The 17,659-nt window shown below is 37.9% G+C and overlaps 1 protein-coding gene across 1 annotated transcript in view; it reads right to left on the bottom strand.

Moving 5' to 3' along the window:
- Positions 1 to 224: 224 nt before the first annotated feature.
- The window catches only part of MOSMO (modulator of smoothened), a 55,704-nt gene continuing 38,269 nt past the window's right edge, over positions 225 to 17,659 (bottom strand). Inside the window, exons 2-3 of the mRNA XM_029221140.1 lie at positions 5,626 to 5,838; positions 225 to 1,042 (exon numbers count right to left, since the gene is read on the bottom strand). Of these exons, the coding sequence (XP_029076973.1) occupies positions 858 to 1,042; positions 5,626 to 5,838 (398 nt within the window). The 3' untranslated portion in view covers positions 225 to 857. The remainder of the gene's footprint in view (positions 1,043 to 5,625; positions 5,839 to 17,659) is intronic.

Genomic DNA, 17,659 nt, shown 5'->3' with positions numbered 1-17,659 from the left:
CACACCACAGTGTTTTGCTAGCAAAGCATTCAGAGTTCTCTTCCAGGAACTGTTTGCATGTGTGTGTATATAAATTTACACACACACATACGCACACACACATATATACACACTGTATACTGCATCAGCAAAATATATATATTATATATATATTTATATAAATATAAGGAAAATTTCCCCCACCCAACCCCCCGCCCCCCAACGACATGTTTCTTAGTGTTTGATTTTTTTTTTTTTTTTTTTGTACACAGAGAATAGGGAATTTCAGAATGTTTACATACATTTTAGCAAACAAGTTTTGATCTATTGGCTTCTTGGTGCAGTAATGCAATGGCAATCCATTCTGGTGCCAAAGGCTCATAACATTACAAGGAAGCTGTGAACTCTAATTTCTTAGGAGGTGAGGCCAGCCCCACATGAACTTCTCTTGCATCCCTCTGGTCCGCCATGATTCATAAATACTTAGACTTATTTTTTCCTCCCTCAAATGAATCATTAGACGTTAAAAATGGAACCACAGAGTCACAAAGGGCCACATGCTTTTCAGTATAAAGCATTCTCCTTCACTAGGTTGCTATCACAGTGCAGACCTGACTGCCTGAATATGCTCAGGAGATTTAGTCAATATTGTCTGTATTTGGTTATGGAAAAGGCTCTCCTTATTTTTTGTTTTTAAATCCAAAGTGCATAGTGAGAACAAATCAAAGCATTTTTTTTTCTTTTCAGCATCAGTTTCATCTAAGCATCTTCCTATGTGAGGACTACTCAGATGCCTTGCCTTTGTCCTCCCCACCCTCCAAAAATAAAAAAATAAAATAAAATTAAAAATAATAAGAGTCAAGCAATTCAGACATTCATCAGCCTGGTAAACAAACTTTGCCGGCAAATAGAAGTCCTACTATTGTAAAGAAAATTGATAAGACAAAAAGTACGTATGATGACCCAACTACTGTGTTGTTGGGTAATTTATATGGTTGACCTCCGACTTCATTGATGTAAAATCCTATTGGAAATATTAGGGCAGCCATACAGAAAAGGATCACTGTAAAACAAACCAGAACACAACATTAGTAACATGGTTTGGTGATTAAGAAAACAATGAAAATTTGGCACAAAGGAAGTTTATAAGAAGGGTTGTGGATTGATGACATGGTCAAATCTGTTACAATATGGATCACTTATCAAAAGATTTGTGTATACTACAGATCCCCAAAGCCTAACAATTAAATACAGTAAAAGCTAGCTTAGCCTTTTACATAGTTTTGAATATCAGCATTAAGGAAGGCCTCCAAACCTACTAAGTACTCGTATATACGATTCTTGACCATTTAAAGTAGTGACTAAGGGCTCTGGCTAGTGTCAGACAGGGGCTAAGTTCCGGCTCTACTACTTACTATTGGTGTAATCTTAGGCTTCTGAAATTCTGAAAATGGGTAAGTATATAGTACAAGGATAAACAAAACAATGTCAAGTCCTTCGCACAGTGAGTGACAGGTTGATAGTAAGTGCTGAATAAATGCTGTATATTATTATTGTCCTAGCATTATTTTGCCAATTCTCTGCTCTCTCAGTTGGTATTAACTATGAGGAATTGAGAAAAGGTGCATACAAATATAAATACTATTTATCTTACTCTGATTTAAAATCAGCTAGTGGAAAGAACCACAGGCTTCTGTGATGAGGAGCAAATTGTCAGACTGGTTATCTCTCATCACGGACAACGTTCCAAAAAGAAAAATCTCCCAGGTTTCTGACTACAGAGTTTAAAGTGGGGGAGAGTGGGGAAATCTTTTGAATTTTGTATGCAAACAGAATGAAATATATTATTTGCTAAAATGCTTCTAGAAAGATATCAGAAAACCCAGTGTCTGGGCAGAAGTAATTCCACAGTTGGCTGTTTTAGGAAACCACGTGCTCCCCTGTGCTAACAAAGAAACACTCTTCTTAGGGAACACAAATTACCTATAGATAGGCTGGCGTTTCCAAGAAAATATTTTATGCTTTTTATTACTATTATTATTATTATTTTATGCTTTTTGAAAGCATGTTGGTCAAATGTTCATAGTCTTTCAAATTTCTTTGAAGGCAGAAACATTTCTTCAGTGTAATGTCATTCTATAGTCATTCCCAATATTAACTGAATGAGAAAACTTTTCTCAGTTAAACCCATCCCTAGCAATACTGACAGAGTCCTGGATAAATATACCAGCTGACACTTGTCCTAAATTATTTTTGTGTTACTCAATCTACAAAATTTAATAGGAGAGTCCTGAAAAAGCCAATTAGGAATATTTCCTGGAAGGAAGCTCCAGAAATGCTGTAAAACGTAACATTTTCTTAAATAATACACTAGCTTAAGAAACACACCAGCACTCTCGTTTGCTTCGCACCATTTGGGTGGATTATTTTATATTAAGCAGACATAGAATCTGTTTCATTTTGGGCATATAACCACACCAAATAATGTTACATAAGCAGATTTAAATTCTTTTGGATACCTACTACAGAACAAATGAAAAATTCAGGTATTCAGTATTAGATCTTTCGGCCTTTCTGTTGCATAGTTAGCAATAAATAACTTTATTACTGCTGCCAGTGCCCCCTGATCTGTGGTATCTGTCACCAATCTCTAACGGTGCTTATGCCTTAATATGGTTTGGTAAGTAAAATGAAACCACAATCTAAATAGCTGTAGACAATCTAATAAAAACAATGGGAAAACATTATTGCCTTAAAAACAATTTGTTCTTTAATGTGGATTAATCTCTAACCTCAAGAAACACTAAAATAATTTAGAAGTCCTTAAAAGATATGCAGATATTACTGTTGTTCATTCTGTTAATTGATGTGCCAACTTAATTCCTATCCTTTCCTATTTTCTACTGTAAAATAAAAATCTATCTTTTATAAAGGAGTAATCATTTAATGACTATATTTAAAGCAGGGTTTAATATTTTACAAGTGTTAAATATTTTCCAAATTGGTTAGGAAAAGCTTAATCAAATTTTAAGGAAGCAATGAACTCCTAATTCTATCCAATATTTGTTTTTAATCCAAGGAATCGAGTTCTCTATCCTGGGGAGATGTAATGTTGGTGGGTGAGGTTTTTTTGTCTTTGTTTTCCTGTTTTCTGTGGGTTTTTTTAGGTATTGAGACCTGTGAAGTTACTTTAGATCTTAAAATACTGTTAATGCTGAAAATACATATCAACTTTTGACAATTAAGTTCTGGGTCCTAAATAAGTCTGTAAAGACATAACTTCATATCCTGTATAGCATAGATTTCTTGGTGGTGAAAGTCAATCAGGTGTACTGGTAGACAAGTAAATTAGGGTGGCAAAAGCAAGGACAAGGGTCAGACTTGAAGAAAAAGGCACAGCCTTGCCCCCATAGGTGAGCCCCCTCATGTGTGGCTCTCCTTTGAACATTTCCACTGTGTAAATCCATCAGAAAATGTTAGCTTATATTCTTACCAAACTATAGCTTAACTGGAATAGAAGTGCATAAAATAGAGATGAAGTACATTTTCAAAGACTGAACGGAAACACTAGGGGGAGCCCAATCCCTCTTATGACTACCACCCCAGTAAGCTAGCTCTGGGAATGTAGCTCTATGCTTCCTTAGATGACATCAACACCAAGATATATTGCTGAACGAAAAATCCAAGATACAGAATAGTATAAATAGAATAAATATGTATTTATAGAACACTCACACATATACATATATGTTTCTATGCATAGAAACACCACTGGTAGGAAACCCCAGAAACTGGTGAGAATGGTTGCTTCCAGGAAAGGAGTATCAGACGACCGGGTGACAGAGCCACAAATGAGATTTACTTTTCACTTGGTGACCCTTTCATAGGCTTTGAATTATGTTATCATGCACATATTATTTTAAAAAGTTAAATTATTTAAAATGGAAAATAAAGGAAAAACATTCTGCATTTCAAGGTAGCTATATATTAAATATGTACTTAAATATTTCTCTTGAAGAGGAACGAAAAACAAGATAATCAAAGTTCTTTCCCTTTACTGGGTTATAAGAACCAATGGCTCATGTGAGCACCTTAATGCTTTTCTCTGACTGATATTACTTTGCTAAACAATATTTCAGATTTTTGGTATTCAGAGCACATGCACTCCCAAATTTCAACTAAATCCAGAAACTAAATCCTTCTTCTTTGATTTTATTTTACTCCTAAAGAGTGAATTCTAAAGAGTGGATAAGTAACTGTATCTGTGAGTAAAGATTCTCTTTAAATTCCCCATCAATACCCTTTAATTTAGTAGCTCTGTCTCTATAACTGCCTCTAGACCCTACTATTTAGAAAAGAACTGTCTCAGGAGGTCTGTTTGACCTCAAAAAAGATCAACCTGTTTCACATTTCTTAACAAGGATGGAGAAGCCTTTTTATATCAACTGCAACTTGATCTAAATTTTAAAATTAAGGGAGAAACAGATACAAAAATAAAACAACAGATCCAGAAACATATACATTCTCTAAAGAGAGTTTCACAGAGAGATAGGGAGAAACAGAGACTCACGAACTAATATCCCTATCCTATGATCTTTAAGAATAAATTGAGTTTTAACATTAATAGGGATTATGCCTTAGCCCTGTAATACAAGTTCTACATGACAATATCAGGTGAAAGTAAGCTGTGTTGTAATATTCATTTTTTTAAAAACTTAAGAAAACCTGAGATGATTATAAGACACTGAATTAGAAATTAAATCCCGTAGTATTTGGCATAGGGATAGTTATCCTGTTCTTTAGAGCAGGGTTTCTCAACAGGGCCCTATTGCCATTTGGGGCCAGATTAGTCTCTGCTGTGGAGGGCTATTCTGTGCATCTGTACACTGTTCAGCAGCATCCCTGGACCCTACTCACCACATGCCAGGAGCATCCCCTTAGTTGGGACAATCAAAAATGTTTCCAGACTTTGACAAATGTTCCCTGGGGGACAAACCTGCTTTAGAAAGAAGAAAGCAGAACTACAGAAATCTTCCCTTTGAGCATTTTTGTTGCTTTTGGCTTGGGAAAAGACTGCGTTGTGCTCTGAAATTAAACCAGTTTTGCAAAGTACAAGAGAATGTGTAATATATAAGTATTATCACACCCTTGGGCATAGCTGAAATGGCATCAGAGATGTTGAGAAACGATTATTAAATAACCAAATGTGTTGATTTTTCAATGGTCACACCACAACTTATGGTAGAAACTCAAATCAATGATATTAAAAAGCAAATCACCACCTTAAACTAATTTGTATTTCTGTATATTTTCTTCTAGATTTATCTTTATTTGACAGACGATACCAATACCTTTAAGAAGAGGAAGACTCAGGTTAGTGGTAGCTCTGAGTCACAGACCTGGAACACTTAGGTCACAATGTGAGCAAAAATAAAATTCATTAAAATAGCACGTTATACAAAGCAATTAAGGTTTGGATGTCCTGGTCTTATGGTGAGAATTCGGAAGAGCTGATGGGACCGCGTAGAGTCTATCTGATGGCCGTATGCAAGTGGTGCCCTTTGATGATTAGAAAGTCCTTATTACTGAGTCTTGATTCCAGGGTGAGTGCCTTCTAGACAAATTTAGTTAGCACAGGTTACTTACTTCCAGTGAATGCTATCCATCGAGCATATTTTGTGGCTTCTCTTCGCCAGTGGGAAGCCACCAGCAAACCACATGTGACAGTCAATGAAATGATTCCCATGATGATAAAAAACAGTGTGGTGACCCACTCTGGGGGAAGCCGAGGTGGGATGCATGTCCGGTCTCGTCCATGGATTGTTTGACACTGTCGCACAAGGCCCACAGTGAGTGCTCCTGGAGAGATGCAAAACGTGGGAGTATTTTAGTGGGTTTGGCACACCCAGGGAATTGTCCCTACCAAAACCCCTTTAGTCCTTTTCTCTCTGAGTGGGTCATTCAAGCACTGAATTCCACTGAGTCCTATTTTTCAGCATCCTGCAGTAGTCCACTATGTAGTAATACTTTGTTTAAGGTACAAAGTGAACTTAAAAAAAAACAAAAAACAACCTCACAAGTCATAGAAGGCAATTCATTCAGTCATTTATTAAATACTTTTCTCGGTACTTGTGTCTGGCACTGTTCTAGGCTCCAGGAAAATAACAGTGAACAAGAGATGAGGTTCCCGCTCTTGCTGAGATTACCATACTAGCAAAAAGAATTGGAACTTTTCTATTCCCAGATCCAAGACTCAAATGTATATGATTTTATTTTGGCTGAGGAGAAACACACGTTTTAAAAATTTGAAGGCAAACTTGAAATATGTCTAAAGTGTAATACATAAATAAAATAAAATTAAATAATGGATTAAATACTGGAACTAATATTATTTTATTAAACTTAAAAGGTCTAAGAAAATTTCAATATAAGTACTTTTCCACTAAATTCAAGAAAATGCTGGAAAAACTAGTAGGTTCACCCCATTTGGTAAGTCAACAATTTTTGTACAATGTACAAGTACTCACAGTGCCAAATCATTACTAGTATGCTTCAGCAGAAAAGCATAAAGGCATCGGTGCTAATTTTTAAAGTGCCCCCTCTTCCATTTAAATAAATGAAAGTGGTTTTTGTAAAACATCAACTGCTATTTTTAAACAAACATGTTCTCATGTCAAACCCAGGGAACCTCTCTAGCAAATTTGGGGTGAATTAATTTACAGAAACCTAGATAAGGAAGATGAAAGAATTATTATTTTATCCTTTTCCCCAGTAAGAAGAACAACTAAAATGTCACTTTTGAGTAAAAGTTGCTTGCTTCCCACTTTAAGGGCAACTGCAAATGGGAAAACAGCTGCCAAAAATACAAGAAAAGAAATTTCTGGAGCCACTGAAAACAACAGATTTCTGCATCTTTTATTGGTCTTATTTTCTCATTATGAATAACTACAACAAAAAGACATTAACCTCAAAATCATAGCACCTGCCATGAACAAGTGCCTTTTTTGAGGACAGTAAGTAAAATTCCCAGAGGCATTTTGGGAAGCTGCCCTTGGTGGGAGAAGACAGACCAGGGCTGAACCTGTACATACAGATGTATATGTGGGTCGGTGGGGCTGTTGGAGGGAGGGGTTTTTCCTGCAACATGCCTTTGCCATTCGTACATTTGTAGAAATAAGCAATGTATTCAAAGAAAATGAAGAGAAAAATCAGTTCTGCTCTCAGAATTGTTGTGGTCTTTTTTCCTCTAATGCTAACTCTGACTATAACTTTTCAAAAGAGTGGAAGACGATAACGCAAACAAGTTGTACCTTTTTCTCTCAAATAATCTAATAATTAGGCCCTTCTTGTGATCTCCGCATAGGTGCAAACAGCATTATAATTACAGGATCATCGCCAGCAAGATGGAGGCAGATGAGGGGTGGGAGAGGGATAGAAAGTGAGCAAACTGTCACAGTAAGTAATGCCACCCTGTCCCTCCTCCGAGCTGCTGTTTGGAGTGGAGTGATTCCACAGGCCAGAGAAGTAAATCAGTTCAAAGTTTTTGACAGTTACTAACATTTTTAGTATCATGGTGATTGCTTGAAACCAGAAAAGGGACGACAATAGGGGTGAGTAGGTACCAGGGAGTTGCATAATTGTTCTTAAAATGAAACATTAAAAAGTTTCCTTGAAAAGAAAACTTGAGGGAGAGGGCGTGTCTTATTATGATAAGGCATTTTATGGTAATTTTGGAAATAAAGAAGGCATTCACAGCAGTGCTCAAGCTCTTCTAACAGGAAACCACTCCTGATCACTCAGCAAAAATCTTCTAACAAATTACCCTCTGTAGTCACTATCTCATTTATAAAAGCTATCAGTACAGTGAGAATAGACAACAGGCAATGAAAGACCCCCTGGCAAAATTCAATATTATGGATTCTGATTATAGTAACAATTCTCTTCACAAATTTAAAATACAAAGAAACTTTCATTGGTAACTCTATAAATAGCTAGTGGACTTCTACTTTTTTTTTTTTTTAATAAATTTATTTATTTATTTTTGGCTGCGTTGGGTCTTCGTTGCTGCACACAGGCTTTCTCTAGTTGCGGAGAGCCGGGGCTACTCTTTGTTGCGGTGTGCGCGCTTCTCATTGCGGTGGCTCCTCTTGTTGTGGAGCACGGGCTCTAGGAGCGTGGGCTCAGTAGTTGTGGCTCGCGGGCTCTAGAGCACAGGCTCAGTAGTTGTGGCGCATGGGCTTAGTTGCTCCGTGGCATGTGGGATCTTCCAGGACCAGGGCTCGAACCCGTGTCCCCTGCACTGGCAGGCGGATTCTTAACTACTGCGCCACCAGGGAAGTCCTGAGATTTACATTTGAGAATTATTTTTTGCTGGCAAATATTTGAAGTTGTAGGTTCAATAAACCATAACTAAAACATTTCCCTTTCAAAATATTTTGAGTATCCTTATGTTGCCTCGTTTACTTTCCATTTATGGACATGGCAAGGAGGGCTCAAATTTAACTTCCTGTGCCTATAGGTTGTAAAGCTTTCTGAGTAGGATTGCTTTTTCCTCCTCTCCTGGCTGGCACAGCACACCAAGTGAATACAAAGAGAACAAGTAAGAAAATGAAAATGATACCTATACTTTCTACAAATCAATGGAAATAACCTGACAGATGTTCCGCTGTAAAAGAAGAGTTATGCGTCTGTATTTACGAAAGTCCTTATCACCACAAATCAAGACCAAATATTCAACAGCTACATTCTGGAAGAAAAGAAAGCTAATGCTAACTAACAAGAAGGTGTACTGTATATAAGCAAGTCAATTCATAAATATTTTATTGAGTGTCTCTTATGTGCTCACATTTTTGTAGTGGTCTGAGATTACAAAACTAATACTGTCACACTTTCAGTGAAAATAGAGTTTTCTTAAATTATGCAAAGGCTAGTGCAAACAGTGGTTGGTCAACATTGTCACTAAAATTCATTTTCTTAAGATTCTACGGCAATATAATTTATATCACAGTTACATATTTTCCATAAGCTGTCTGGGTGTAGGGATCTGCAAGGGTAACTGTGCTGCTACCATTGAATCTTGTACATTCATGTAACTGTTAGTACCCAAACTTTCACCAGGTCTTTAAATTTCATCTTTTACCTCAAAGAATTATCTCCTGCCTGTAGATTCAAATCCATCACTCACATTGACTAGCCAAGATCTTTCACATCCTCCAAATTCTCTGAACACATTTAGACTGTATCACATAATCGTGCACTTGATTTTAAGGTAACTTCTTTTAACCCCAAACAGAAAATGAGCTTTTCAAGAGGGAACTGAACCTTCTGTTTCATTGGAAACCCTTAGAATGGCCTGCAGCAGTGGGCACAAAGCAGGAATTAATAAACATTTGGTGAACTTAATAAATTAAAAACAAGCTAAATTTAAAAATAATGCTGCATTAACTAGGTTCTCCTATGGAACTGTCTCAGTTTGATTTGTTGAAGCACACTAAATTAAGCATAAATTCAGCCATTCACTAATTTTTGTTTTATCCAACAGGTCTTTTGCCTCCTGAAGGGGCCTGTAATTCCATTTTCCAAATAGCCAATCCATCTTTACCCTGCAGCTGTTTCCTAGGTAACCAGTCTAGCCAAATAAAAACTTGCACACAATAGGAAAAAGGAAAACCAACTAGGAACTATAGCATCCCACATGCCTCTTAGTATCTCACCTGTGTTATCAAAACACAGAAAAGGAAGTCATAACGAATCTTACCCTGTTAAGTGGGGAATCTTAACTAAAGAGGCTTTTGACACCCATCATCTATAGATCCAGACACTGCTGAAATGATTTAACACAGTCTGAACATGTCTATTGCCACAATGAGGATGATTACAAGGCATGTCATCACTACATGTAAAAGCTGTGTCACAGAAAATTTGAAACACAGTAATTGTACATCAGAAAAGCACACATTCCCACCAAACTGTCAGAGCAAATCATATGCAGTAACTGCTCGCTAAACTGACTACGGAGAGGGTTTTCCAAGATAGGGCTGAATTTGAACAAAATTGTGAAGTTAACATTTGCTATTGCCCTCTCCCATCTCTCCCTTGAGTTTTCTTCCTACTCATGTTCTCTTCCTCTCAGGGGGCCCTCTTCGTTAGCTGTAGGTATTGTGAACTGGCCCACCCAAACCCTACAACTGATGTGGATTTCTTACTCTACTTTCTCCCTGGGGATATAAGAATCTAATCTTGGCAAGCTATCCTACTGGTAACACAAACCAAACACGTTACCACAAAAGTCTTAGTGACTGATAAAGGCTTAACATATTGCCCTTTCCAAGAGCACCTGTAGTTAAGTAAGGGACAATATTCCAACTTAACTGAAATTATAGAGTTTCATGTTTCAGTGACAGGTTGGCTGAGGAAATTTAGGAGAACCTGGAGGCAGGTGAGAAGGGGCCTGGTAGGGGGCCCCAATGTAGGCAGTGACACATACCTTCCGGTGTAAGTCATACCCTGGCAGCTCATACTTTAAATGAGTAGAGGCACAAGCACAGAAAATAATAGTCTATAGGTAACTTAAAAACTTCACATATTTAATTTTTTTCCTCCGGAAGCACTGCTCGTGATGATTATTTTTTATCAGCTGTGATTTCTGGGTTCTACCTTAAGATGCGGGTGCTTATAAATAGTGAACTGGCCAAAAAGAGTCAACACGTAAAACAAGGAAACTTAATGAACCATACATAGGCAATGTCTGAAAACCCGAGTAACATAATAGGTTTATTAGGCCAGTCACTAGTGTCCACTATAGTAACAGTGTCCATTCCTGTTACTTTCACCTGTTCTTATACCTCCCTGGCACTTCCTGGCACTGGCCCCTATTTTCTCCCCATCCATCACTTTCCTATTGTCTTCACTTCTTTCCTTATCCAGCCTAGAGTCCTTGATCCATCATATTACCACCTAACTTCTATCCTTTCACTGCACCCACCTGGCAAAAACCATAACCCTGATTCAACATAGGTTTTGCCCCTCCTGCACTTACCTCCAGTATGCTGAATGCTGATGAAGAAAATCACATCTCAGAGCAGAGGTGTGCCACTATAAATTCCTAAGTTTCTATCTCATGACCATCACCACTACCCAGAAACTAATTAGATTTTCCTAATTCAGCGCTTCCCCATTCTCTACTGTGACCATTCCAAGTCTGCTGCACTCTCCCTCAATATGAGAGCCATTCACCACCCCTATCACTTAAGTAGGTGCCTGTGTCTGTTACCTTTCAGAAAAGATAGAGGCCATCAGACAGCAACCCCTCAACTGTCCACCATCAAAACTTATGAATTTATCTGCACACACTTGTTCTTTCATCCTATTGATCTTTCTCCCTTTGTTTTGGATCCCATTCCCTCTCACTTTCTTTGGGAGCTTGCCCAACTTATTATTTTCTTTCTCTTCTGGATTGCAAAATTGTTTGAATAAGCCTTAAGTCTTCCCTATTTTTTTTCAACTGTTTTTATTTTATTTTTTGGCCGCACTGCGCGGCACGTGGGATCCTAGCTCCCTGACCAGGGATAGAACCTGCGCCCCCTGCATTAGATGTGCGGAGTCTTAACCACTGGATTGACAGGGAAGTCCCCTAAGTCTCCCTTATCATTAAACAAAACTATCACGTCAAGCCATCCTCTGGTGTCGACATGTTTGTGTTTCTGTCCGCTCCGCCTAGTATCCTTTGTCCCCTACCCTGTCGAGAGTCCCTGTCCCCACTTCCCAGAGTCTTGTTCACTCTTTAATCTACTGCAGCTTGGCTTTTACCCCAACCGCCCCACTGACACAGCTCTTGCCAGGCTCGCTCATTCCATACTGCTGACTCTAATGGGCATTTCTAAGTCCTTTCCTTAACATTTTAGCAGCATCTGATACAGCTTCTTCAAACACATTTCCTTTAGTTTTGGTGACTCCATGTTCTATTTATTTTCCTCATGCCTCTTTAGTTTTTCTTTCTCTGTCTTTTTTCACAGACACCTTTTTCTCTGCCATGCGTTAAAATTTGGCATTCTTTAGGGGTCTTTGTTGGATCTGGTTTTCCTTCTACACACTCTCTCTCCTCTAAGTCCAAATGTCCTACAAAGGTCTGGATGATATTGCTTTTTTTTCTTTTTTGACATTTGATGCTCAAATTCTTAAATTAACTCTTAAATCATCTCTAACACACACACACACACCCCAGGTCTTCGTATATGCTGTTCCCTCTGCCTAAACTACTCTTCCAAACTTCTTCTCCTGGTTTCTACCTATGATTCAAAACTCCAGTCACAGCTTAGCAGTCACTTCTGGGAAGTCTTCCTCGACAAGCTTACGTTCCCATTCTGGGCTGACTGCTCCTCTATGCTTCCATGGCCCCGTTCAAAGTATCATAACTGTCTCTCTATTGAACTAGAGGGGGTCGTGGGAAATCCCAAATTTGTAGCCAGTAGGTCAGAAGTGCCCCGCCCCCCCGAACTTGTGGCAGTGTCTGAATTAGAGGCAATCTTGTGGAGGACAGAGCCCTTAATTTGTGGGATCTGTGCTAACTCTAGGTGGCTAGTGTCAGAATTGAAGTGTATAACAGTGTACTCAGTTGGAGTTAGAATACATACATTTATACAAAAACTTGTACATGAATGTTCATAGCATTATTCATAATAGCAAGAAAAGGGGAAACAACCCAAATGGCCATCAAGCGATAAACAAAATCCATACAATAGAATATTATTCAGAAAAAAATTTAAAGTACTGATACAAGCTGCAATATGGATGAACCCTATGTTAAATGAAAAAAGCCAGACACAAAAGGCTACATATTGTATTATTCCATTTACATGAAATATACAGAATAGGTAAATCCACAGAGGCAGAGACATTTGTGGATGCCAGGGGATGCGGGAGGAGGAATTAGGAAGTTTGGGGTTTCTTTTTCCTGGGGTGATGCAAATACTCTGGAATTAGATATTGGCGATGGCCACATACCACTGTGAATATACTAAAAATCACTGAACTGTACAGTTTAAAATGGTGGGTTTTATCTCAAACGAAACCCAACAGCTTAGATTTACCAACTTAATTTCAACAGTGTATCAAAATTTTTGCCCCAATATCCCTCTATTCCCTCCCTTTCTTTTGTAAAATTACATCTTTATACATTATAAGCCCATCAACACACTTTTATAATTACTGCTTTATTTTAAAGAGAAAAGAATTATTAGCAAAAAGATATTTATACTGACTTTTTAAACATCTTTATTGGAGTATAATTGCTTTACAGTGGTGTGTTATTTTCTGCTGTATAACAAAGTGAATCAGCTATACGTATACATACATCCCCATATCTCCTCCCTCTTGCATCTCCCTCCCACCCTCCCTATCCTACCCCTCTAGGTGGACACAAAGCACCGAGCTGATCTCCCTGTGCTATGTGGCTGCTTCCCACTAGCCATCTATTTTACTTTTGGTAGTGTATATATGTCCATGCCATTCTCTCACTTCGTCCCAGCTTACCCTTCCCCCTCCCCGTGTCCTTAAGTCCATTCTCTATGTCTGCGTCTTTACTCCTGTCCTGCCCCTAGGTTCTTCAGAACCTTTTTTTTTTTTAGATTCCATATATATGTGTTAACATACAGTATTTGTTTTTCTCTTTCTGACTCACTTCACTCTGTATGACAGTCTCTAGGTCCAGCTATCTCACTACAAATAACTCAATTTCCTTTCTTTTTATGGCTGAGTAATATTCCATTGTATATATGTGCCACATCTTCTTTATGCATTCATCTGTCAGTGGACACTTAGGTTGCTTCCATGTCCTGCCTATTGTAAATGGAGCTTCAATGAACATTGTGGTACATGACTCTTTTTGAATTATGGTTTTCTCAGGGTATATGCCCAGTAGTGGTATGGTACTTATGGTAGTTCTATTTTTAGTTTTTTGAGGAACCTCCATACTGTTCTCCATAGTGGCCGTATCAATTTACATTCCCACCAACAGTGCAAGAGGGTTCCCTTTTCTCCACACCCTCTCCAGGATTTATTGTTTATAGATTTTTTGATGATGGCCATTCTGACCGGTGTGAGGTGATACCTCATTGTAGTCTTTTTTTTTCTTTTTTTTTTTTGCGGTACGTGGGCCTCTCACTGTTGTGGCCTCTCCCATTGTGGAGCACAGGGTCCGGACGCACAGGCTCAGCGGCCATGGCTCACGGGCCCAGCCGCTCTGGAGCATGTGGGATCTTCCCGGACCGGGGCACGAACCTGTGTCCCCTGCATCAGCAGGCGGACTCTCAACCACTGCACCACCAGGGAAGCCCCCTCATTGTAGTTTCGATTTACATTTCTCTAATGATTAGTGATGTTGAGCATCCTTTCATGTGTTTGCTGACAATCTGTATATCGTTTTTGGAGAAATGTCTATTTAGGTCTTTGGGTTTTTTGATACTGAGCTGCATGAGCTGCTTGTATATTTTGGAGATTAATCCTTTGTCACTTGCTTCATTTGCAAATATTTTCTCGCATTCTGAGGGTTGTCTTTTCATCGTTTATGGTTTCCTTTGCTGTGCAAAAGCTTTTAAGTTTCATTAGGCCCATCTGTTTTTGTTTTTATTTCCATTTCTCTAGGAGGTGGGTCAAAAAGGATCTTTGATTTATGTCATAGTGTTCTGCCTACGTTTTCCTCTGAGAGTTTTATAGTACGTTTTCCTCTAAGAGTTTTATAGTGTCTGACCTTACATTTTGGTCTTTAACCCATTTTGAGTTCATTTTTGTGTATGGTGTTAGGGAGTGTTCTAATTTCATTCTTTTACATGTAGCTGTCCAGTTTTCCCAGCACCACTTATTGAAGAGGCTGTCTTTTCTCCATTGTATATTCTTACCTCCTTTATCAAAGATAAGGTGACCATATGTGCAGGGGTTTATCTCTGGGCTTTCTATCCTGTTCCATTGATCTATATTTCTGTTTTTCTGCCAGTACCATACTGTCTTGATTACTTGCTTTGTAGTATAGCCTGAGGTCAGGGAGCCTGATTCCTCCAGCTCTGTTTTTCTTTCTCAGGATTGCTTTGGCTATTTGGGGTCTTTTGTGTTTCCATACAAATTGTGAAATTTTTTGTTCTAGTTCTGTGAAAAATGCCAGTGGTAGTTTGATAGGGATTGCACTGAATCTGTAGATTGCTTTGGGTAGTAGAGTCATTTTCACAATGTTGATTCTTCCAATCCAAGAACATGGTATATCTTTCCATCTGTTTGTATCATCTTTAATTTCTTTCATCAGTGTCCTATAGTTTTCTGCATACAGGTCTTTTATCTCCTTAGGTAGGTTTATTCCTACGTATTTTATTCTTCTTGTTGCCATGGTAAATGGGAGTGTTTCCTTAATTTCTCTTTCAGGTTTTTCATCATTAGTGTATAGGAATGCAAGAGATTTCTGTGCATTACTTTTGTATCCTGCTACTTTACCAAATTCATTGATTAGCTCTAGTAGTTTTCTGGTAGCATCTTTAGGATTCTCTATGTATAGTATCATGTCATCTGCAAACAGTGACACTTTTATGTCTTGTTTTCTGATTTGGATTCCTTTTATTTCTTTTTCTTCTCTGACTGCTGTGGCTAAAACTTCCAAAACTATGTTGAATAAGAGTGGTGAGAGTGGGCAACCTTGTCTTGCTCCTGACCTTAGTGGAAATGATTTCAGTTTTTTCACCATAGAGAACGATATTGGCTGTGGGTTTGTCATATATGGCCTTTCTTATGTTGAGGTAAGTTCCCTCTACGCCTACTTTCTGGAAGGTTTTTTATCATAAGTGGGTGCTGAATTTTGTTGAAAGTTTTCTCTGAATCTATTGAGATTATCATATGGGTTTTCTCCTTCAGTTTGTTAATGTGGTTTATCACATTGACTGATTTGCGTATACTGAAGAATCCTCGCATTCCTGGGATAAACCCCACTTGATCATGGTGTATGATCTTTTTAATGCGCTGTTGGATTCTGTTTGCTAGTATTTTGTTGAGGATTTTTGCATCTATGTTCATCAGTGATATTGGCCTGTAGTTTTCTCTTTCTGTGGCATCTTTGTCTGGTTTTGGTATCAGGGTGATGGTGGCCTCATAGAATGAGTTTGGGAGTGTTCCTCCCTCTGCTATATTTTGGAAGAGTTTGAGAAGGATTGGTGTTAGCTCTTCTCTAAATGTTTGATAGAATTTGCCTGTGAAGCCATCTGGTCCTGGGCTTTTGTTTGTTGGAAGATTTTTAATCACAGTTTCAATTTCAGTGCTTGTGATTGGTCTGTTTATATTTTCTATTTCTTCCTGGTTCAGTCTTGGAAGGTTGTGCTTTTCTAAGAATTTGTCCATTTCTTCCAGGTTGTCCATTTTATTGGCATATAGTTGCTTGTAATAATCTCTCATGATCCTTTGTATTTCTGCAGTGTCATTTGTTACTTCTCCTTTTTCATTTATAATTCTATTGATTTGAGTCTTCTCCCATTTTTCTTGATAAGTCTGGCTAATGGTTTGTCAATTTTGTTTATCTTCTCAAAGAACCAGCTTTTAGTTTTATTGATCTTTGCTATTGTTTCCTTCATTTCTTTTTCATTTATTTCTGATCTGATCTTTATGATTTCTTTCCTTCTGCTAACTTTGGGGGTTTTTTGTTCTTCTTTCTCTAATTGCTTTAGGTGCAAGGTTAGGTTGTTTATTTGAGATGTTTCTTGTTTCTTGAGGTAGGACTGTATTGCTATAAACTTCCCTCTTAGAACTGCTTTTGCTGTGTCCCATAGGTTTTGGGTCATCATGTTTTCATTGTCATTTGTTTCTAGGTATTTTTCTATTTCCTCTTTGAATTCTTCAGTGATCTCATGGTTATTTAGTAGTGTATTGTTTAGCCTCCATGTGTTTGTATTTTTTACACATTTTTTTCCTGTAATTGATATCTAGTCTCATAGCATTTTGGTTGGAAAAGATACTTGATACAATTTCAATTTTCTTAAATTTACCAAGGCTTGATTTGTGACCCAAGATATGATCTATCCTGGAGAATGTTTCATTAGCACTTGAGAAGAAAGTGTAATCTGTTTTTGGATGGAACGTCCTATAAATATCAACTAAGTCCATCTTGTTTAATGTATCATTTAAAGTTTGTGTTTCCTTATTTATTTTCATTTTGGATGATCTACATACTGACTTTTATATCCACCTTTGTAGTTACCTTTATTGTGCCCTATTTCTTTGTGTGGATTCAAAACACTGCCTAGTGCCCTTTTCTTTCAGTTTGAAGACTTCTTTCAGTATTTCTTATAGGACAGGTCTGTTAGTGATGGATTTTCTCAGTTTTTGTTTATCTTAGAATATCTTGATTTCTCCTTTGTTTCTAAGGGATAGTTTTGCAGAATTTTTAGTTGACAGTCTGTTTCTTGCAGCATTTTGAATATGCCATCCCACTGTTCTCTGGTCTCTTGGTTTCTGATGAGAAGTCAATTGTTAATGGTATTGAGGACCCCTTGTACATGAGGATTCACTTTTTTCCTGCTGTTTTCAAGATTCTCTTTATGTCTTTGGCTTTTGACTGTTTGACTATGACGTGTCTAGGTGTGAACTACTTTGAGTCTATTCTACTTGGAATTTGTTGAGATTCTTCAATGTGCAGATTAAAGCTTTTCATTAA

This window comes from Monodon monoceros, unplaced genomic scaffold (genome assembly GCF_005190385.1).
Source record: "Monodon monoceros isolate NGI ecotype Baffin Bay Population unplaced genomic scaffold, NGI_Narwhal_1 Super_Scaffold_13, whole genome shotgun sequence".
NCBI classification, from domain to species: Eukaryota; Metazoa; Chordata; class Mammalia; order Artiodactyla; family Monodontidae; genus Monodon; species Monodon monoceros.
The sequence above is the reverse complement of the archived record's forward strand: the minus strand, read 5'-3'. Positions and strand labels throughout refer to the sequence as shown.